Below are 18,879 nucleotides of genomic sequence, written 5' to 3'. Positions count from 1 at the left end.
TGATACAAACAGACACCAACACACCCAATACAGGGACAAATTTAAATGTTTAAAAACAGGAGGAGCTCTGACATCACTGTAGTTCAGTGAGAGACTCTAAGAAAGTGAAACTAACTTGGTCAACAACCATATGGACTCCTGAAAAAAGATTAAAATCGTCCAACTGTGGAAAACTTAATCGTTCGAAGAACCTTGTGGACACATCTGATATTCACAGGTAAGTGATACATATAAGAGAGATTGTCCTGAACCGGTTTGGTTTAGTAGGTTTTATGTCAGACTGGAATGAGCTGAACAGAAGCAGGTCGAAGCGTGTCAAATACTCGGCTGATTACTGCAATGAAATTATATCAGAAAACACAAACCTCTTATACTGCAGCTAAACATTTATATATAGAGAGAGTACTTTTCCTATAATATAACCAGCAGTTCCTCCCTCATTGTATTTTTTTTTTTGTTTTTTTTTTTGTTTTTTGTCTTCAAAAGGCATGGAGAGAGCAAAAGCAGTTGAGGAATCTTTCCTGACATCATCAAACATACAAGAAAATAGAAGTGGGAGTACTGATGATCATCCATGTGAGTTTCATTGGTTGCTTAGCTTATTGTCAAAATATTTATTATGATGAAATATCAACAATTACGATAACTGCAGAATATATGTACAATTTTAAGCAGTCAAAAAGGAAATGTCCAACACATCTCATTAGGTAACATGACACATAACCTCACCTTCATAATCATTTTACTTTTTTTTTCCAAACTTTGCTGGATTGATGTACACTGGTGGCCAAAATTATTCTGAAAGAAGTCTCTTTGATGCTCTAAAAACATTTCTTATTATCAATGTCTGTACTCCTCCATCTTTTCCACAGCATAGGAGTAAAAGTAATAATCAAAATAGCCTTTTGAAAGCCAACACAATGTTTTTGTCCACCTTTGGGAATAAATTAACTTCTCTGAAGACAGAAATCAGTATTTTCCCTAGTCTGTATGCATGTCCACAAACACAAATGCACTCAGTCCTCAAGTGGAGATCATGGCTTCCAAAAGGAGAGGAGAAAATAAAGATTGCAAATTTAGATTGTAATCTACCTGATCTGCACCAGTGGCTCCAAAGCATTATACTTATGACATATTGCTAATAATTTCAGCAAACTTTTAAATCATCTACCAGTACAAGCACAATTTATCTTTTTTTTTTTTTTTTTTTTTAGAAAAACAAAGTGAAATAAAATGAAAATGAAAATGAAATCGTCTTTGTCTCCTCGCTAGGTGGTTTTGACGTGAGGTAGTCGATTAACATAATAAAGCGATTATGGTATAAATAAGATATTTTGCATTAAACAATACAGAAGTAAAATGAAATGGCACGTTGCTGTCATTAGCACTAAAAGGATTATAAGCTGACTGGATTCTGCCAAAGACCATAACGTTAGTCCCTATTGGTTCACACTAGCTAATTTTAATAACTGACATCTTTAAAAACTATACATAAACGTGTTAGCACATCGGTCTACACATATTGTGTTAAATGCTGTGTGAAAATACCTAATTGTGTTGATTTCTTAAACTACACATGAATATGTGAAAAAGACTTAAATCTTTTCTAAGCATTTTTATTTAATATTGACACAAAATGTGTAAATTAAAATGTTAAAAAATGTAAAGAAAAATTAAATGTTTTTTTTTTTTTTTTGTATTTGTACTTTTTCTACACATCTTTATAAACGTTTAGTAGACCAGTATTATCAACATTTCTCCATCTAGGTATGTCATCCTCCAGTGCCTCACTGACTGAGGAGCTTCAGTGCTCTATATGTCTGGACGTGTTCACTGATCCAGTCAGCACTCCATGTGGACACAACTTCTGCAAGACCTGTCTGAATGAACACTGGGACCACAGCCAGACCTGCAGCTGTCCATACTGTAAAGAAACATTCAAGCAAAGACCTGATCTCAAGATTAATACCACACTCCGAGAGATTGTAGGGCACTATAAACCGAAAAGTCCTGAGAAAAATCCTGAAGTTCTGTGTGACATCTGTGAGGAAAGAAAGCTGAAAGCCCTGAAGTTGTGTCTGGTGTGTCAGAGCTCTTACTGTGAAACTCACCTGGAGCCTCATTTGAGAGTGACAGGTTTGAAGAAACACAAACTGATGGATCCTGTGAGTAATCTGGAGGACTATATATGTCAGAAACATGAGAAACCTCTGGAGCTGTTCTGTAGAGATGATCAGACATCTGTGTGTTTGATCTGCACTGTGAAAGACCACGAGAACCACAACACTGTTCCTATAGAAGAGGAGAGTGAAGAGAAGAAGGTAGAAGTGATTATACTTTTAAAGGAATCAGGTTTTATTTCCTGTTGTGAAATAAAAGTCCACTAAGAAAACATATTGTTTAATCTCTGTTATGATGTATGTGTCTGTGTTGTTCTATGTATAGACTGAGCTGATGAAGACACATGAAGACATGCAGCAGATGATCCAGGACAGAATCAAGAAGATTCAAGACTTCAAACACTCAGCAGAAGTCAGAAAAGTGAGTTTAAAATAATCTAAGGAAATTAATTTAAATATTTATTATATATAATGTATATGCATTAGTTTAGTTGGGTGGCTGCATTCCATTCTGAAGGGTTCATCCCTATGTCCTGAAGGGGACCAAAAACAGTTCCTTTATAACACTATTCAGTGTCGTCTTTCAACATCTGTGTCACAAATTAAACAAGCACAAAAAAATAATGGGAGTGAAAAGTGTCCATCACTTGTACCCTTTCAGGAAGGCCCTTTGAAGTGGCCAATTTTTAGGACTTCAGTTTGGAGTACAGACCTGTGTGGGATGGATTTTTCAATCCTGCTCCCACAGAAAATATGTTCTCTTTTATCATCTCATTTTTGAGATCCAGCTATGGGAAGGGCATCCGTGCCTGACCTCTGCAGAAGCATCCAATTGCACCAAGTCTGGCTTGACAGACAGGAGTGTGTGCCCAATGCCAGGTAAGGGACTGCCCCTTAACCAAACGCATAAAGCCCTAGCACCTTTTTGGACCTTTGCTACCTTTTCCTCACAGCTCCTTGGTTTGTTTGACTTTCACTATTGTCTTCAGGAGGACACATCTTTGGATCAGCCTCCGCCAGACGTGTTTGTAATTTTTACCAGGTCATTTTAACTGCTCACGCTCGAACTTGTTACTTGGCTGCCCGCCTCTTACCTCACCTTTTCCTCACTCCATCTACTGTTCGTTACTCATCACTCTGTCAAAATTGAACGTGGCTACCCCTGCGGACAATCAGTCACAAGCCTTCCCATCCACGTGCGGCACCCTCAACACCGCTAAGGATCCCCATCCTTTCTGTGTGGGTCTTAGGGTCTTCAACATGCTCAGGAAGCCATTGATTTCTCTGAGAACTTTAGTCATTGCTTGGGGATTTCTTGACGCCTCAGATGACAGGGAGGCCATCCTGTCATCAGTAGCCCCTCAAGTTTATGTCTCATAGCCCTACCCCAATTGGTCCTCCTTGAGTTGTTGTAAGCGAGCAGCCGCATGCCTTAAAATTGAATGTGTCAGCCCTAGAAAGCAGCTTCTTCCCATCCGGCATCTGCTAAACATATGAAGCACTACTGGGGAGATCCGCTTTATCTCAACAATGGCCTTGCGGGTCTTGAAGTTAAGGATATGCCAAATCTCGGTATGTGTGACCCATCAACCAGAAGGAGATGAATAGGTCTGTTTTTTATTTACCAGGTCATTTTAACTGCTCCCTAACAGTGAGAGGCAACGCATCGCTGGAGCACCGGTTGAGCCTGACCAGGCTCTCTTCGGCCCTGCCATCGCTTATGCAGCAGTGCTGTGATGATAAGAAAAAGTTGGATGGGGCTTTCAAATTTTGTTTTCCTACAATGCCCGCACCATGCCAGATGCCCTCTGTGCAGCGTCCTAACCCCCCTGCTACGGGACGCCATTCTCATAATGCAGGCAGGGCTCATAGATCCCACTGTAAGCAACCGTGCAGCAGAGTGGGCCGTTCACCTGTTAAACCCTGGAGGAAAATGTACTTCACTGTGGCCACCATAAAAAAAAAATGTAAAAAAATGTCTTCGTCTCAGGATCCTGACATACATAGACGATTGGCTGATTAAAGCTGATTCAAGAGAGAAGTTGATGCAAAACACTGCCTGTGTGCTTGCTCATGTCACAGCCCTTGGCTTCAGAGTGATTGAGAGCAAAAGCAATTTCACTCCACTCAACCCACAAAAATTATTTGTGGCTCCTTACTGTTTGGAAGACACTGAAATATTTTCTGCCCCACCTGCAAGGGCATCACATATCAGGCATTGAGGTTTTATGCGTTCCTCAAAGCTTCATGATCTAGGTCAAGGATGCCCCGCTCAGTGTGGACGCTCTGGCCCACCCATGGCACATTGTGCTACTCTATGCTTTTGCTCCACTCTGCCCTTTGATTGCACCCAGATGGCCCAGAGATATTACATTTGCATTTATTCATTTAGCTGACGCTTTTATCCAAAGCAACTTACAATTGCTATATATGTCAGAGGTCACACACCTCTGGAGCAACTGGGGGTTAAGTGTCTTGCTCAGGGACACATTGGTGACTCACAGTGGTTTCGAACCCGGGTCTCTCACACCAAAGGCATGCGTCTTATCCACTGCGCCAACACCACCTCTATATATTAGATATTAGAGATAATCTCCCATTATAACGGCAAAATCTATCATCCCTATCATATCTATCATATCATCTCACCCTCATGTCGTTCCAAACCCGTGAGACCTCCGTTTAAATTTGGGACACAGTTTAAGATATTTTAGATTTAGTCAGAGAGCTCTCAGTCCCTCCATTGAAACTGTGTGTATGGTATACTGTCCATGTCCAGAAAGGTAATAAAAACATCATCAAAGTAGTCCATGTGACATCAGAGGGTCAGTTAGAATTTTTTGAAGCATCAAAAATACATTTTGGTCCAAAAATAGCAAAAACGATGACTTTATCCAGCATTGTCTTCTTTTCCATGTCTGTTGTGAGAGAGTTCAAAACAAAGCAGTTTGTGATATCCGGTTCGAGAACGAATCATTCGATGTAACCGGATCTTTTTGAACCAGTTCACCAAGCGTTTTAAACGGTTCGTGTCTCCAATACGCATTAATCCACAAATGGCTTAAGCTGTTAACTTTTTTTAATGTGGCTGACACTCCCTCTGAGTTCAAACAAACCAATATCCCGGAGTAATTCATTTACTCAAACAGTACACTGATTGAACTGCTGTGAAGAGAGAACTGAACATGAACACTGAGCCGAGCCAGATAATGAACGAAACATTGACTCGTTCACGAGCCAAGAACCGGTTGCATCGGTTGTCGGATCACCAGTAGTTCTTTCGGACAGTTCGATTCAATAAACCAGTTGAAAAAAACGGTTCACCGGTTCTTTTTATGCGCTCAACGTAATGGAGTCACTGGCGATGATTGCCCTTGATTCAAGTCTTCGGTTTACCTGGGCTCATAAAATTAGCACAGAATCAGTTCAGAATCAATCACTCTGTGTGTTGGTCTGCTTCACACTATATCACACATGTGCAGTATCATCGTCTCCTCGGTTCTCGAATCGGAAATCAGAAATGGTTCTTGACTCGAGAACGAGTCAGTCTTTTGTTCGTTATATGGCTTGGCTCGGTGTTCATCTTCACTTCTCTCTTCACAGCAGTTCAGTCAGTGTACTGTTTGAGTAAATTAATTACTCCGGGATATTGGTTTGTTTGAACTCAACAAACAAACCAATAGTGTCAGCCACATTAAAAAAGTTAACAGCTTAAGTCATTTGTGGATTAATGCGTATTGGAGACGCGAACCGTTTAAAACGATTCAGTTTGATTTGGTGAACTGGTTCAAAAAGATCCAGTTACATCGAATGATTCGTTCGTGAACCGGATATCACAAACTGCTTTGTTTTGAACTCTCTCTCACAACAGACACGGAAGAGAAGACAATGCTGATTAAAAAGTGGTAGTTTTTGCTATTTTTGGACCAAAATTTATTATTCCTTATTATTCCTAAAAAATCTAACTGACCCTCTGATGTCACATGGACTACTTTGATGATGTTTTTCTTACCTTTCTGGACATGGACAGTAGACCGTACACACAGTTTCAATGGAGAGACTGAGAGCTCTTGGACTAAATCTAAAATATTTTAAACTGTGTTCCGCAGATAAACGGAGGTCTTACGGGTTTGGAAGGACATGAGGGTGAGTTGTTAATGACATAATTTTGATTTTTGGGTGAACTATACCTTTAAGGCTACATCAAGTGTGACTTTTTCAACGTAATTATGTATTACGTGAAGTCATGGACGCTCACCGCAGGGCAGTGCAAGGTGCGCATTTTTGTTAATAAAGCATATACCTTTTTAGAAAATGACTGATTGTTTCGCTATATAAGACCCTGATTCCTTATCTGGTATAATGCAGAGCCCTTTAAAGCTGCACTGAAACTGTAAATTTGACCTTGAGCCATTTGGTAGCTATTGAAGTCCACTATAAGGAGAATAATCCTGGAATGTTTTCATCAAAAACCTTAATTTCTTTTCAACTGAAGAAAAAAAAGATGTAAACATCTTGTATGACATGTGGTTGAGTAAATTATCAGGAAATTTAATTTGAAAGTGAAGTAATCCTTTAAGCTTCTGTCTTTTAAGACAGCTCTGCTCCTGGCTTTGCCATCAGCTAAGTGTGTCAGTGATTTGCACGCACACTCTCTTGCACTACATTATCTCTTACTGTGCATCACACCATTCGCGCGTAGTTGGACGCTTAAACATTTTGAGTTCATTCGCGCGTGAAATTCGCTTCACAACAGACTCGAATTTGCGTCATGGGGGGGCTTCTGCCATTTGAGTTCACGCAGCATTGTTATTTCAACCACCATTTTTATTAGGATAATTCTCAAAATATTACTGTTATCATGGCTGAATGTAGTTGCTGTAAATTCAGATATGTAGTTTATTTATAAAAACAGCATCTATTTAAAAATGTGTTTCGCCGATTTTCGGAGACAAGCTCCATGCGAGCAGGGGAAGCTCAGTGATCATGTATCCGCCTAGAGCACTCTCACCTCGGATAGACCTTCTGACATGTGTAGCGGGCTCTGGTCTCTCTTTAGTGGTTCAAGATCAAATATAATTTGTTTGGGGTAAATCTAATCTTTGGTCTTTATTCAATTAATCTATTAATATGTTATATTGTAACCCAGTACAAACTTCATACTCATCGGGAAGAAGGAGGCGGGAACCGGCGGACAATAAAATAAGACTTTAATATTAAAATAAAGACAAAACAGTGCGACAGCCCCTCACGGACGACTGCCGCGCACAAACAAAATCAAAACACAAAATAAATGCAGGCCTGGTCCTCTCTCGTCCGTCACTGTCGTCACTGTCGTCGCTCCTGTTTTATATGCTTCCATCTCCTCTGTGGGACTTGAGACCGGTGGGTCTAGCAGGTGTCGCTCATTTCCAATCACTCCACCGGCCTCGCTCCGTTCCCACGGCTCTCGGCACCGCCCCACTCGCCACATACCCCCATCGCCCCTTGCAGGCCGGGGGGTACCCACGACACTGCACTCTACTCCCCCCCCTCCGGAGTTAATATTAATTCTTAAATTCTTATTTTATTGTTGCACACTTTCAATAACACTATTTGTCTGGATGTAGATGACTGTGATTACCTGTAACTCCTTAATTTGGAAACCCCTTAAAAACACTGAATTATGAGCAACAGTAACACTGATTCTGATCTTAGTAAACACTGCTTATAATTTGTTGACTGTCTTGGTTGACCAGAGAAACACAGAGAAGGAGAAAGCAGCTCATGTCGAGCTCTTCACTGGTCTCATCCGCTCCATTGAGAGACATCAGACTGAACTGCTGGAGATGATGGAGGAACAGCAGAAAGCAGCAGAGAAACAGGAGCAAGAGCTGATTGAAGAGCTGGAGCAGGAGATCACTGAGCTAAAGATGAGAAACACTGAGCTGGAGCAGCTCTCACACACTGAAGATCACCTCCACTTCCTACAGGTCAGTCAACATGTTCTCTCTGATCAATCATAATGCAGGATATGACATGCTGAAGGATTTCTCCTCTCTTCTGCTGTAGGTTTACTCATCCCTGTGCAGCCCTAGAAACACCAGGAACTGGTCTGAGATCAGTATGAAGACTCATGACAGTCTGGAGACTCTGAGGAGAGCTCTGACTCAACTGAAGGACACAATAGATGAGAAACTAACACAAACTGGTACAGTACATCAGTGCATACATAATCTGAGAGAAAATTGACGATGTACTCAATTCTTTAAATATAACATTAAGATCTGATTATGTTTTCTTGTCATTAGTCTCTACAGAGCTGAAGTGGATGCAGCAGTATGCAGGTAAAGTGAGCTCTCTGCACTACACTAGTTTACATTTATACACTCACAGCTTCATTACTGCACTACAATCTGATTACACACTATATATATATATATATATATATATATATATATATATATAAACATCAGCATCACAAACTATCTGTATTGTGAGGTTTTGATTCATATTCTGTCTTCTCAGTGGATATGACTCTGGATCCTGATACAGCTCATCCTGATCTCATCCTTTCTGATGATGGAAAACAAGTGAGGCATGGAGACACTGATCAGAAACTCCCAGACAAACCAGAGAGATTTGATAAATGTGTCTGTGTACTGGGAAAGGAGGGTTTCTACTCAGGGAAATTTTATTTTGAGGTTCAGGTGAAGGGGAAGACTAAATGGGATTTAGGAGTGGCCGGAGAAACCATTAACAGGAAGGGAAAAATCACAGCAAGACCCGGTAATGGATACTGGATTGTGCGGCTGAGGAATGGAAATGAATATATGGCTCTCTCTAGTCCTTCTGTCTCTCTGTCTCTGAGAGTGAAGCCGCAGCGGGTCGGTGTGTTTGTGGATTATGAGGAGGGTCTGGTCTCCTTTTATGATGCAGAGTCCAGCTCTCATATCTACTCTTTCACTGGTCAGTCTTTCACTGAAAAACTTTATCCATATTTTAGCCCATGCAAAAATGATGGAGGTAGAAACTCAAGCCCACTAATCATCACAACTGTCAATGATAATAATACATTAACACTGATAATTTGAAATATAGGATTAAAATAAAGATTACATTTTTGTTATTATTATTATTTGTTTTTCAATTTCTGAAAAGATGTTTGTAAAGTAAATATATTATGCTTTTTCAATAAATGATTTATGTTCACTTAAATGTTCATGCCTTCTTTCCCTTTCATCTCCACCTGACAAAGTGAAATTGCCTGAAAGATCAAAAAACGAAACTATTGTGACCTTAATAAACTGTTGTATCAAGGTAGTGACTCCCCTACAAAATAGCCTGTGATATTACTATTGTACATCAGCTGGTAATATCTTGATATACTGTATATCATAGATCTGCATTATAACTATATTTATATACCAAGGTATGTACATGGTACTTTAAGATACATGAAAAAAATACCATGATATTATGATCATGGTTGTTTGAGCAATTATATTAATATATATAATATATTAAATTATATATTAAATTAAATTAGCAAATATATTAATTTAAAATATAATTACATTTCTATTATTTCTCCAATAGCAACAGTGTTTACAAGAGTAAGACCACTTTAGCCTGTAAACTCAATAATATCTCTGGAAATAAATGTAAAAATATCAATGTCAATATGAAATGAATAATATACCTGACCTGACATCAAAGTGCAGTGTGAAGGAGATGTGACCCTAGTAGATTTCAGGAAAAAGGTATGAAATGGCCTTTTGATTTTGTGTGTGTGTGTTCTGCAGTGCAAAGAGATTAAATAATAAAAAAACAGAAGGAGCTGCTTGAGGCAGAAAAAGGCAGTGGATCCCTATTCAGCTGGTTCATGAAGAGCACAACAGGTAAGAATAACACATGTAGCCTGTCATTTGTTTACATTGCAAAGGCGTACAATTTTAGACAACAACTACAACAGTAATAATAATATTAATCACTATATTCCAGTGTATCAGTTGTTTAATGTTTTGTATCAATATTTAAGGTGGGCTTATGGATTAGGTGCAAGAGTAGTAGTGATGGTTAAAATAATAGATTAATGTTGAAATATTAAATTGGGGCTTGTTCCTAGATGGGCAGAGAGTGAAAAGTAATAGATCAGATGAGGAGATGGAGATAGAGGAAGAAAAAGAGGGAAATATAGAGGCACAAGTGACAGAAAGAGAGCAGGGAACAGCAAGCCAGGAGACTCATTCACTTCTTCGTCTGAAGCTTGCGTCCAAGGCATGGCAGGGAGCTAGAGGACGCAGTGTCTTGTTTCCTACTCAGGGAACCATGGTTACGAGGTGGTGAATGAGGTGGAGCATGTAACCCTTACCGTACAGTATTACACAAAGTGTGCAGAGTCTTGCGTGCACACTTACCACTTGCGTGGATTTTAAAAAGTGTGCAAAGAGGTCACGTGCACACTAACCACCATGTGGTTTTCAGAAAGTACACAGAGCATAGCGTGTGTACCTAAAGGTAATAATCATCGCAGAGGCACTGAACCGCACGGGAGAGGCAAGCTCAAATTTCTGGCGAGGGGAGCATCACCTGAGGCAACATATACAAGAAGACTTCTGTAACTGCCACCTCCACTTCCCGTTGGATGCGACAGCACAACTAAGTGGCAAGGAGACCCCTCAGGGTGACCTGGCCGGACATCCATGAAATTCCCTGCAGTGCTGTGCCAGTTCTGATGATCAGCGAGGCTCCCGCAGAAGCCTGTGATCTCAGCAGCCAAATACCGGAACATGAAGCTGGATGGCTGGTGCTGGCGAGTGTTTAGAAAACACTGTAACTGAGCACTGTAAAAGGAAACTTTTCTAGTTTATTAGTAGACACATAACCACGAGCAATTTAATACACATAATTATATACAGAAAGGGTTACATACTCACCCACCCTCCTGCGCTGGAGCCCCGTTCAAGGTGCGCCTCCTTTTAGTCCGGACCATCAGTAAGGTGGTTGTTATGAACATAGAACCAGCCAAATACATAGGTCCAGCATAGGAGACTGTTATGCGAGAGGTTTCCACCTAACATAAGGGAGTTAGGAAGAGAAGGATAAAAGCAGAAGTTTAAAAGTCCCCAAAGGGAATGAGTAGATACCTCTGTATCACTCTGATTCAGACAAGAATGCATGCCTTATCTGGATCACATCCCTTAGGTCCTTATCTCCTTGTGACCCACAATTCTTCTTACCCCTTCCCGCAGGTGGGGGAGGAGCGCGAGTTGTGACACTAGCCTTCTGTGCCCGTTTTTGATCCTCAGATCGAGACAGGCCAGGAGCCCTACATTGTTTAGACTCAGACCTGGACCTTCGTGGAACGAAGGATCTGAAAGCAGCGGAGCGCGCCTTCATCTCCCCGAACCTCCCGATCACCCTCTCAATGGAACTACCGAAAAGTTCAGAAGGTGAAACCTGAGCATCGATAAGAAAGCCTTTTCTTTCTTCCCAATATCTGCCAGGTTCATCCACAGATGTCTCTCCACTACCACTTTGGCTGCCATAGTCCTGCCTATGGCAGAGGCGGCCTGCTTGGTAACCTGGAGAGAGATCTGTGGTGTGGCACAGCTCGGCTACCTGATCAGGAGAAAGGCACTCGCCTCTATCCAGATCTCTTAGCAGATCAGTCTTATATGCTTGAAGCATCACCATCGTGTGTAATAAAGCCACAGCCTGACCTGCTGCTGGGTATGCCTTGCCATTAAAGCGAGATTTATTACTTGAAGGGCTTGAATGGCAAGGAGGGAGATTAAGAGAGGATGTCTCCCCAGCAGAAAGAAAGCTCTTTCTACAGGGGGTATCCTCTCATAGCCACTTTCGTGCATCGCCTCGATGTCGGCACATTTAAGTCTAATGCCGAAACCGATGGATGCGAGAAGAAACGGTCTCTTTCATTTCTTTTCGATCTCTTTATGGAGATCAGGCAGAAATGGAAGGCTCGTCTGAGCTGGAGGGCTATTGTCAGAAAGATAACGCTCATCAAGGCAGCCTCACGGCGTGACCTTGTTTGCGCACTTTCATGGCAAGTCCATGAATATAGTCCATGAATATAGACTATGTGTGATATAGATTAAGTTAACTATAGGGCTACACTAAATTATATAAATGCACATCATTACAACTACACTTACCAAATCATTGGAGACAGTGCTGTGTATCGGCCTCGACTTGAGTGGGAAATGAAATAATCTGCGGTTGTGGGTGGCGCACACTTGTTTGAACATGAGCAAATGTGTTTTTAGGAGTCTAACTTGCAAACGCCAGACCGCTGACTTGTCAAACCTGCCTTCCTGCAGTCTGTTTTCTTCTGACTATTTTGTAGTAAGTAACACAATTTCTTATGGGAAATGTATCCGAGTAAAAGTATACATTTTAATTTGGAAATGTAGTGGAGTAGAAGAAAAAGTTGCCTGAAATATAAAAACTCAAGTACAGATACTCCCAAAAGATACTTAAGTACAGTAATGAAGGATTTTTACTTTGTTACTTTACAACACTGGTAATATCTTGATATACTGTATATCTTAGATCTGCATGATTACTATATTCATATACAATGGTATGTACAGTACATGGTACTTCAAGGTTCTTAAAAAATGCCATGATATGTCAAAGTTTATTATTGCAGTGTACAATTTAGAATGCCTGGAATATTGAGTTTTAAAAGATTAATAAATGAATGTGATATAGACCACTTGATAATATCAGATTGCACATCATTATGTTACAAGTAGGGTGTGTGCTAACATAGGATAAAGAGCTTGAGGAGGATCGTGATCAAAATGAGGAGTTTACTGAAGATAGAAAGAGAATAACAGATAATATACAACACATTAAAACTACATCAGGTTAGGTTACAATAACAGCATTATACAATCACGGACGAGGGAGAACTGAACAGACTGGGTATTTAAACACACAGGAGGTAATGAGGGAACTGGAGACAGGTGGGGAATAATCAATTAACAAAACAAGAACAGGAAGACCAAATAAGGAAACAGAAAGTTCATAAACGTAACAGTTCGCCCCCTCCCGGAATGGTGCGTCATCACACCGCAAGAGGAATACCAGCGGAGGTAGGGTGGGGGTTCTGGAGGCGGGCGTGGGGCAGGCAAGGGGCAGGTGAAGAGGGAACAAGGAGCTAGGAACCAGGGCGGAGTGGATGGAGGGAGGAGCCAGCGGAAAATGGAGCAGAGGAACTGACTGGAGGAGGTGGGAGTGGGAGACAGAGGGTATACAGGGGGATCAGGGCTGGACGGAACCAGCGGAAAAACAGGGGATTCAGGAATTACCTCCATATACCAGTCCATGAGGTCCATAAATTGCTCCATACAACTTTCAGAAAACGAAAACAGCTCACCCTCAGTCGCAGAAGTGTGGGCAGGGCTTTCCTCCACGCCCTCGATCTCCACTAAAACTCCTATGATGCACGGTGTTGCCGGCTCACACACCTGGTCAGACGCGCTCTTGAGGTCCTGCTCCCTGTCAATGAAAGGCTCGGGCTCTTTGGCTGCGGTGGGCTCTGGCTACGTGCGGCATGATGGCGGCTGGCTGGTCTCTGGGTAGGGAGTGGGGCTGGAGATATCCTCTTCGGCGGTGCAGATGGTCCATGAAGATCCATTTATCTCCAGCACCCACTCCACGAAAGTGGCGAAATCCTCTCAGGGACCGTTCGCTGGTAGGCGTGCCTTACACCGCTCGCTCAGGCCGGTGTAGAAGAAGTTTGAAAGAGAGCGGTCGGGGAAGTGGGTAAGGCTAGCCAGATCTAGAAAGTCCCTGGTATGGTCCTCCAGCGAACGGTCCAGTTGCTCCAGGCATTAGGATTAGGACTGCTGGAATAGCAGGGAGGAAAACAAAAACCAAAAGGAAAGAAAAACGCCGCTAACTAAACTGTTTAGGTCCGTGATTCTGTTACAAGTAGGGTGTGTGCTAATGTAGGATAAAGAGCTTGAGGAGGATCGTGATCAAAATGAGGAGTTTACTGAAGATAGAAAGGGAATAACAGATAATATGATAAAAAAAATGATAAAAGTACTTGCGCTGTAAAAACTATTAAGAATGTGTCTGTTCCCCGAATAGTGAGGTCAAAATATAATGTAGGATCTAGAAAAAATCTTATCATAATTAAACCAGAAAAATGTAAAGTAAATGAACAAAAACAATTTTTAAAGTTTGGGCTCATAAATATTAGATCACTCACACCCAAAGCAGTTATTGTAAATGAAATGATCACAGAAAATAGTTTTGATGTACTCTGCTTGACTGAAACCTGGCTAAAACCAAATTATTATTTTGGTCTAAATGAGTCTACTCCACCAAACTACTGTTATAAGCATGAGCCCTGTCAGACTGGTCGTGGCGGAGGTGTTGCAACAATATATAGTGATATTCTCAATGTTACCCAGAAAACAGGATACAGGTTTAACTCTTTTGAAATACTTCTGCTAAATGTTACACTGTCAGACATGCAAAAGAAGTCTAATGTATCTCTTGCTCTGGCTACTGTGTATAGACCACCAGGGCCGTATACAGAATTCCTAAAAGAATTTGCAGATTTCCTCTCAGACCTTCTAGTTACAGTTGATAAGGCGCTAATCATGGGAGATTTTAATATTCACGTTGATAATGCAAATGATACATAAGGACTTGCGTTTACTGACCTAATAAACTCCTTTGGAGTCAAGCAAAATGTAACCGGGCCCACTCATCGTTTTAATCATACACTAGATCTAATTATATTGCATGGAATCGATCTTACTGCTATAGATATTGTACCCCAAAGTGATGATATTACAGACCATTTCCTTGTATCGTGCATGCTGCGTATAACTGATATTAACTATATGTCTCAGCGTTACCGTCTGGGCAGAACTATTGTTCCAGCCACCAAAGACAGATTCGCAAATAACCTGCCTGATCTATCTCAACTGCTATTTGTACCAAAAAAATACACATGAATTAGACGAAATTACTGACAACATGGGCACTATTTTCTCTAATACATTAGAAGCTGTTGCCCCCATCAAATTGAAAAAGGTTAAAGAAAAACGTACTGTGCCATGGTATAACAGTAATACTCACTCTCTCAAGAAAGTAACTCGTAGCCTTGAACGCAAATGGAGAAAAACTAACTTGGAAGTTTTTAAAATTGCATGGAAAAACAGTATGTCCAGCTATAGACAGGCTCTAAAAACTGCTAGGGCAGAGCATATCCACAAACTCATTGAAAATAACCAAAACAATCCAAGGTTTTTATTTAGCACAGTGGCTAAATTAACAAATTACCAGATGCCACCTGATTCAAATATTCCACCAACGTTAAATAGTAATGACTTTATGAATTTCTTCACTGATAAAATAGATAACATTAGAAATACAATAGTGAATGTAGATTCTACAGCGTCTAACACTTCAGTTTCATCCATCGCACCCAAAGATAAACTGCAGTGCTTTACAAATATAGGACAGGAAGAGCTAAATAAACTTATCACTGTATCTAAACCAACAACATGTTTATTAGATCCTGTACCCACTAAATTACTAAAAGAGCTGTTACCTGTAGCCGAAGAACCGCTTCTCAATATCATTAACTCGTCGTTATCTTTAGGTCACGTCCCAAAACCATTCAAGCTCAAAAAACACCACACAGAATCTTGTAGATTACAATCTGCAACTAGACGGATGTACTGTTACTTCCTCTACAGTCAGAAATCTGGGTGTTATATTAGACAGCAATTTGTCTTTTGAAAATCATATTTCCAATGTTACAAAAACTGCATTCTTCCATCTTAGAAACATTGCCAAGCTACGAAACATGTTATCTGTTTCTGATGCAGAAAAGCTAGTTCGTGCATTCATGACCTCTAGACTGGACTATTGTAATGCACTTCTAGGTGGTTGTCCTGCTTCGTCAATAAACAAGCTACAGGTAGTCCAAAATGCAGCAGCTAGAGTCCTTACCAGGTCAAGAAAATATTAGCATATTACCCCAATTTTACAGTCTCTGCACTGGCTTCCTATTAAGTTCCGTATCAGTTACAAAATATCATTACTTACCTATAAGGCCCTAAATGGTTTAGCTCATGTGTACCTAACTAGCCTTCTACCACACTACAATCCATCACGCACCCTAAGGTCACAAAACGCTGGACTTTTGGTAGTTCCTAGGATAGCAAAGTCCACTAAAGGAGGTAGAGCTTTTTCACATTTTGCTCCCAAACTCTGGAATAGCCTTCCTGATAATGTTCGGGGTTCAGACACACTCTCTCTGTTTAAATCTAGATTAAAAACGCCTCTCTTTCGCCAAGCATTCGAATAATGTATCTCTTAAATTGTGAGTGTAGTTGCATCTGCATTTTTATTCTTTAGCTTGGATTTACATCCCGTGGTAACTAGGATTTACACAAGCTCCAGTCTGGATCCAGAACACCTGAGAAGAGATAATGCTGACCCTCAGAGGACCCCAGATGATCCTAACCTTGAATCAACAAACAGAACTCACAATTATTGCTACATGTGTGACTGCATCATATAATTACTATTAATTGATAATATTGATAGTTAATCATCTAGCTGACTACGTCTTGTATTATTATTATTATTTTTATTTTTCTAAAATCCTGTCAAACGTGCACAAACTACTAGCTACTACTAAATATTGTAGAAACATAATTTACTGTAAAGTTGCTTTGTAACGATTTGTATTGTAAAAAGCGCTATACAAATAAACTTGAATTGAATTGAATAATATACAACACATTAAAACTACATCAGGTTAGGTTACAATAACAGCATTATAGAATCACGGACGAGGGAGAACTGAACACACCAGGTATTTAAACACACAGGAGGTAATGAGGGAACTGGAGACAGGTGTGGAATAATCAATTAACAAAACAAGAACAGGAAGACCAAATAAGGAAACAGAAAGTTCATAAACGTAACACATTACAACTACACTTACCAAATCATTGCAGACGGTGCTGTATATCGGCCTCGACTTGAGTGGGAAATGAAATAATCCGCGGTTGTGGGTGGCACACACTTGTTTGAACATGAGCAAAGATGTTTTTAGGAGTCTAATGCCACATTTACACATAGCTGGGTATTTAGAGAAACGAATATTTCCCCCCCTCCGTTTTCAAAAATAACATCGTGCACACAACGTTTTCAAAAAAGTTGTCGTTTACATCAACCCGCATAAATACGCCGTCGAGCGCCATTATAACTATGCCAAACCTATGGGCGGCAGTGTAGGGAGAAGGATAAAGCCATGCAAGCCAATCAGAATCCTCAAAATCGAGCAACTTCCTGTTCCTTTCAAAACAACATAGCAGTTGTGTTTGCAAATGCAAACAGACCAAAAGCGTTTGCACAAACGTAAAATGAGTACCACCTTAACAGCATCCATGATCAAACAGTAACGTTACCCAAACAAACTCTAAACATAGGGCGCTCGCATGACGTTAAGCATTTTCTGGCGCATAATGTGACGTTTGAGAACCAAAAACCCCGTTTCTCCCAGTTGACACGGCAACACATAACCGACGTTTTCAGAAATCTCCACTTTGGCCGGAGTTTTTAGAAATAATCGTTTTCAGGGATAAAAACTGCGTTTTCGTGTAAATGACAGGCCAAAACGCAGGGAAATATCTGCGTTTTCCCATCGTGTAAACGGGGCCTAACTTGCAAATGCCAGACATCTGATTTGTCAAACCTGCTTTCCTGCAGTCTGTTTTCTTCTGACTATTTTGTAGTAACAAATTTTCTTATGAGAAATGTATCAGAGTAAAAGTATACATTTTAATTTGGAAATGTAGTGGAGTAAAAGAAAAAGTTGCCTGAAATATAAAAACTCAATAAAGTACAGATACTCCCAAAATATACTTAAGTACTGTAATGAAGGATTTTTACTTTGTTACTTTACAACGCTGGTAATATCTTGACATACTGTATATATTAGATCTGCATGATTACTATATTCATATACAACAGTATGTACAGTACATGGTACTTCAAGGTACTTAAAGGTCCCGTTTTTCGTGCTTTTTTGAAGCTTTGATTGTGTTAACAGTGTGCAATATAACATGTTCATGTTTCACATGTAAAAAAAACTGTATTTTTCACACAATTCACCTATCTGTATACCGCTGTTTTTCACTGTCATAAAAACGGGCTGATGACTTCCTTGTTCTATGAAGTCCCTCCTTCAGAAATACATGACGAGTTGTGATTGTGCCAGCGGTTCCTGTGTTGTGATTCGACAACAGCTGAGTGCGCACTGCCCTCCTGGAAACGCAATTGGGCTAGTTTTGAGAAGCAAGTGGGCAGGAGCATGTGCTGGAGATGTACTTATAATCACAGGAGCGTTTTTACTGACGAGATGCGCATGAAAATCCCATTCGATTTTTTTGCACAGCCCTAACATCTAGTTAACAAAGCTAAACAGAATTGCCCTTTGTGTAATAAGTTACAGAAACTGTTAAACGCAGCAATTAAAATAATAAAATACACTTACGGTTGTGGTCCATGAACAACGCCTTCTCCAGACAAAGAGGGAACTGCTCCATCTTTCAGGAATAATCTTTGTGCGAATCCAGCATTAAACTGATTGAGATTGAGGAATCTGTCCTCAGCAAAATGTGCTGCACATAGTTTTACATGTGGATTATAATTTTCGGGAACCGAGTTAAACATAAATTGTAACCATTAATCTCCAAGTACAGCGTCCCTG

General features: G+C 40.4%; 1 protein-coding gene across 2 annotated transcripts in view; it reads left to right on the top strand.

Annotated features, from left to right (window-relative positions):
- The window catches only part of LOC132152212 (E3 ubiquitin-protein ligase TRIM7-like), a 145,074-nt gene that overhangs the window by 11,263 nt on the left and 114,932 nt on the right, over positions 1–18,879 (top strand). The window contains exons 1-7 of one of the 2 annotated variants that reach the window (XM_059561008.1): positions 121–217; positions 487–576; positions 1,768–2,321; positions 2,446–2,541; positions 7,859–8,092; positions 8,172–8,310; positions 8,411–8,446. In XM_059561008.1, coding sequence (XP_059416991.1) covers positions 489–576; positions 1,768–2,321; positions 2,446–2,541; positions 7,859–8,092; positions 8,172–8,310; positions 8,411–8,446 — 1,147 coding nt within the window. In that variant the 5' untranslated portion in view covers positions 121–217; positions 487–488. Of the gene's footprint in view, positions 1–120; positions 218–486; positions 577–1,767; positions 2,322–2,445; positions 2,542–7,858; positions 8,093–8,171; positions 8,311–8,410; positions 8,447–18,879 lie in introns of those variants that run through there. The other variant, XM_059561009.1, reaches the window with a different exon arrangement.

The sequence above is a fragment of the Carassius carassius genome, chromosome 10 (assembly GCF_963082965.1).
Source record: "Carassius carassius chromosome 10, fCarCar2.1, whole genome shotgun sequence".
NCBI classification, from domain to species: domain Eukaryota; kingdom Metazoa; phylum Chordata; class Actinopteri; order Cypriniformes; family Cyprinidae; genus Carassius; species Carassius carassius.
This window is presented reverse-complemented; position numbering and strand designations above follow the sequence as displayed.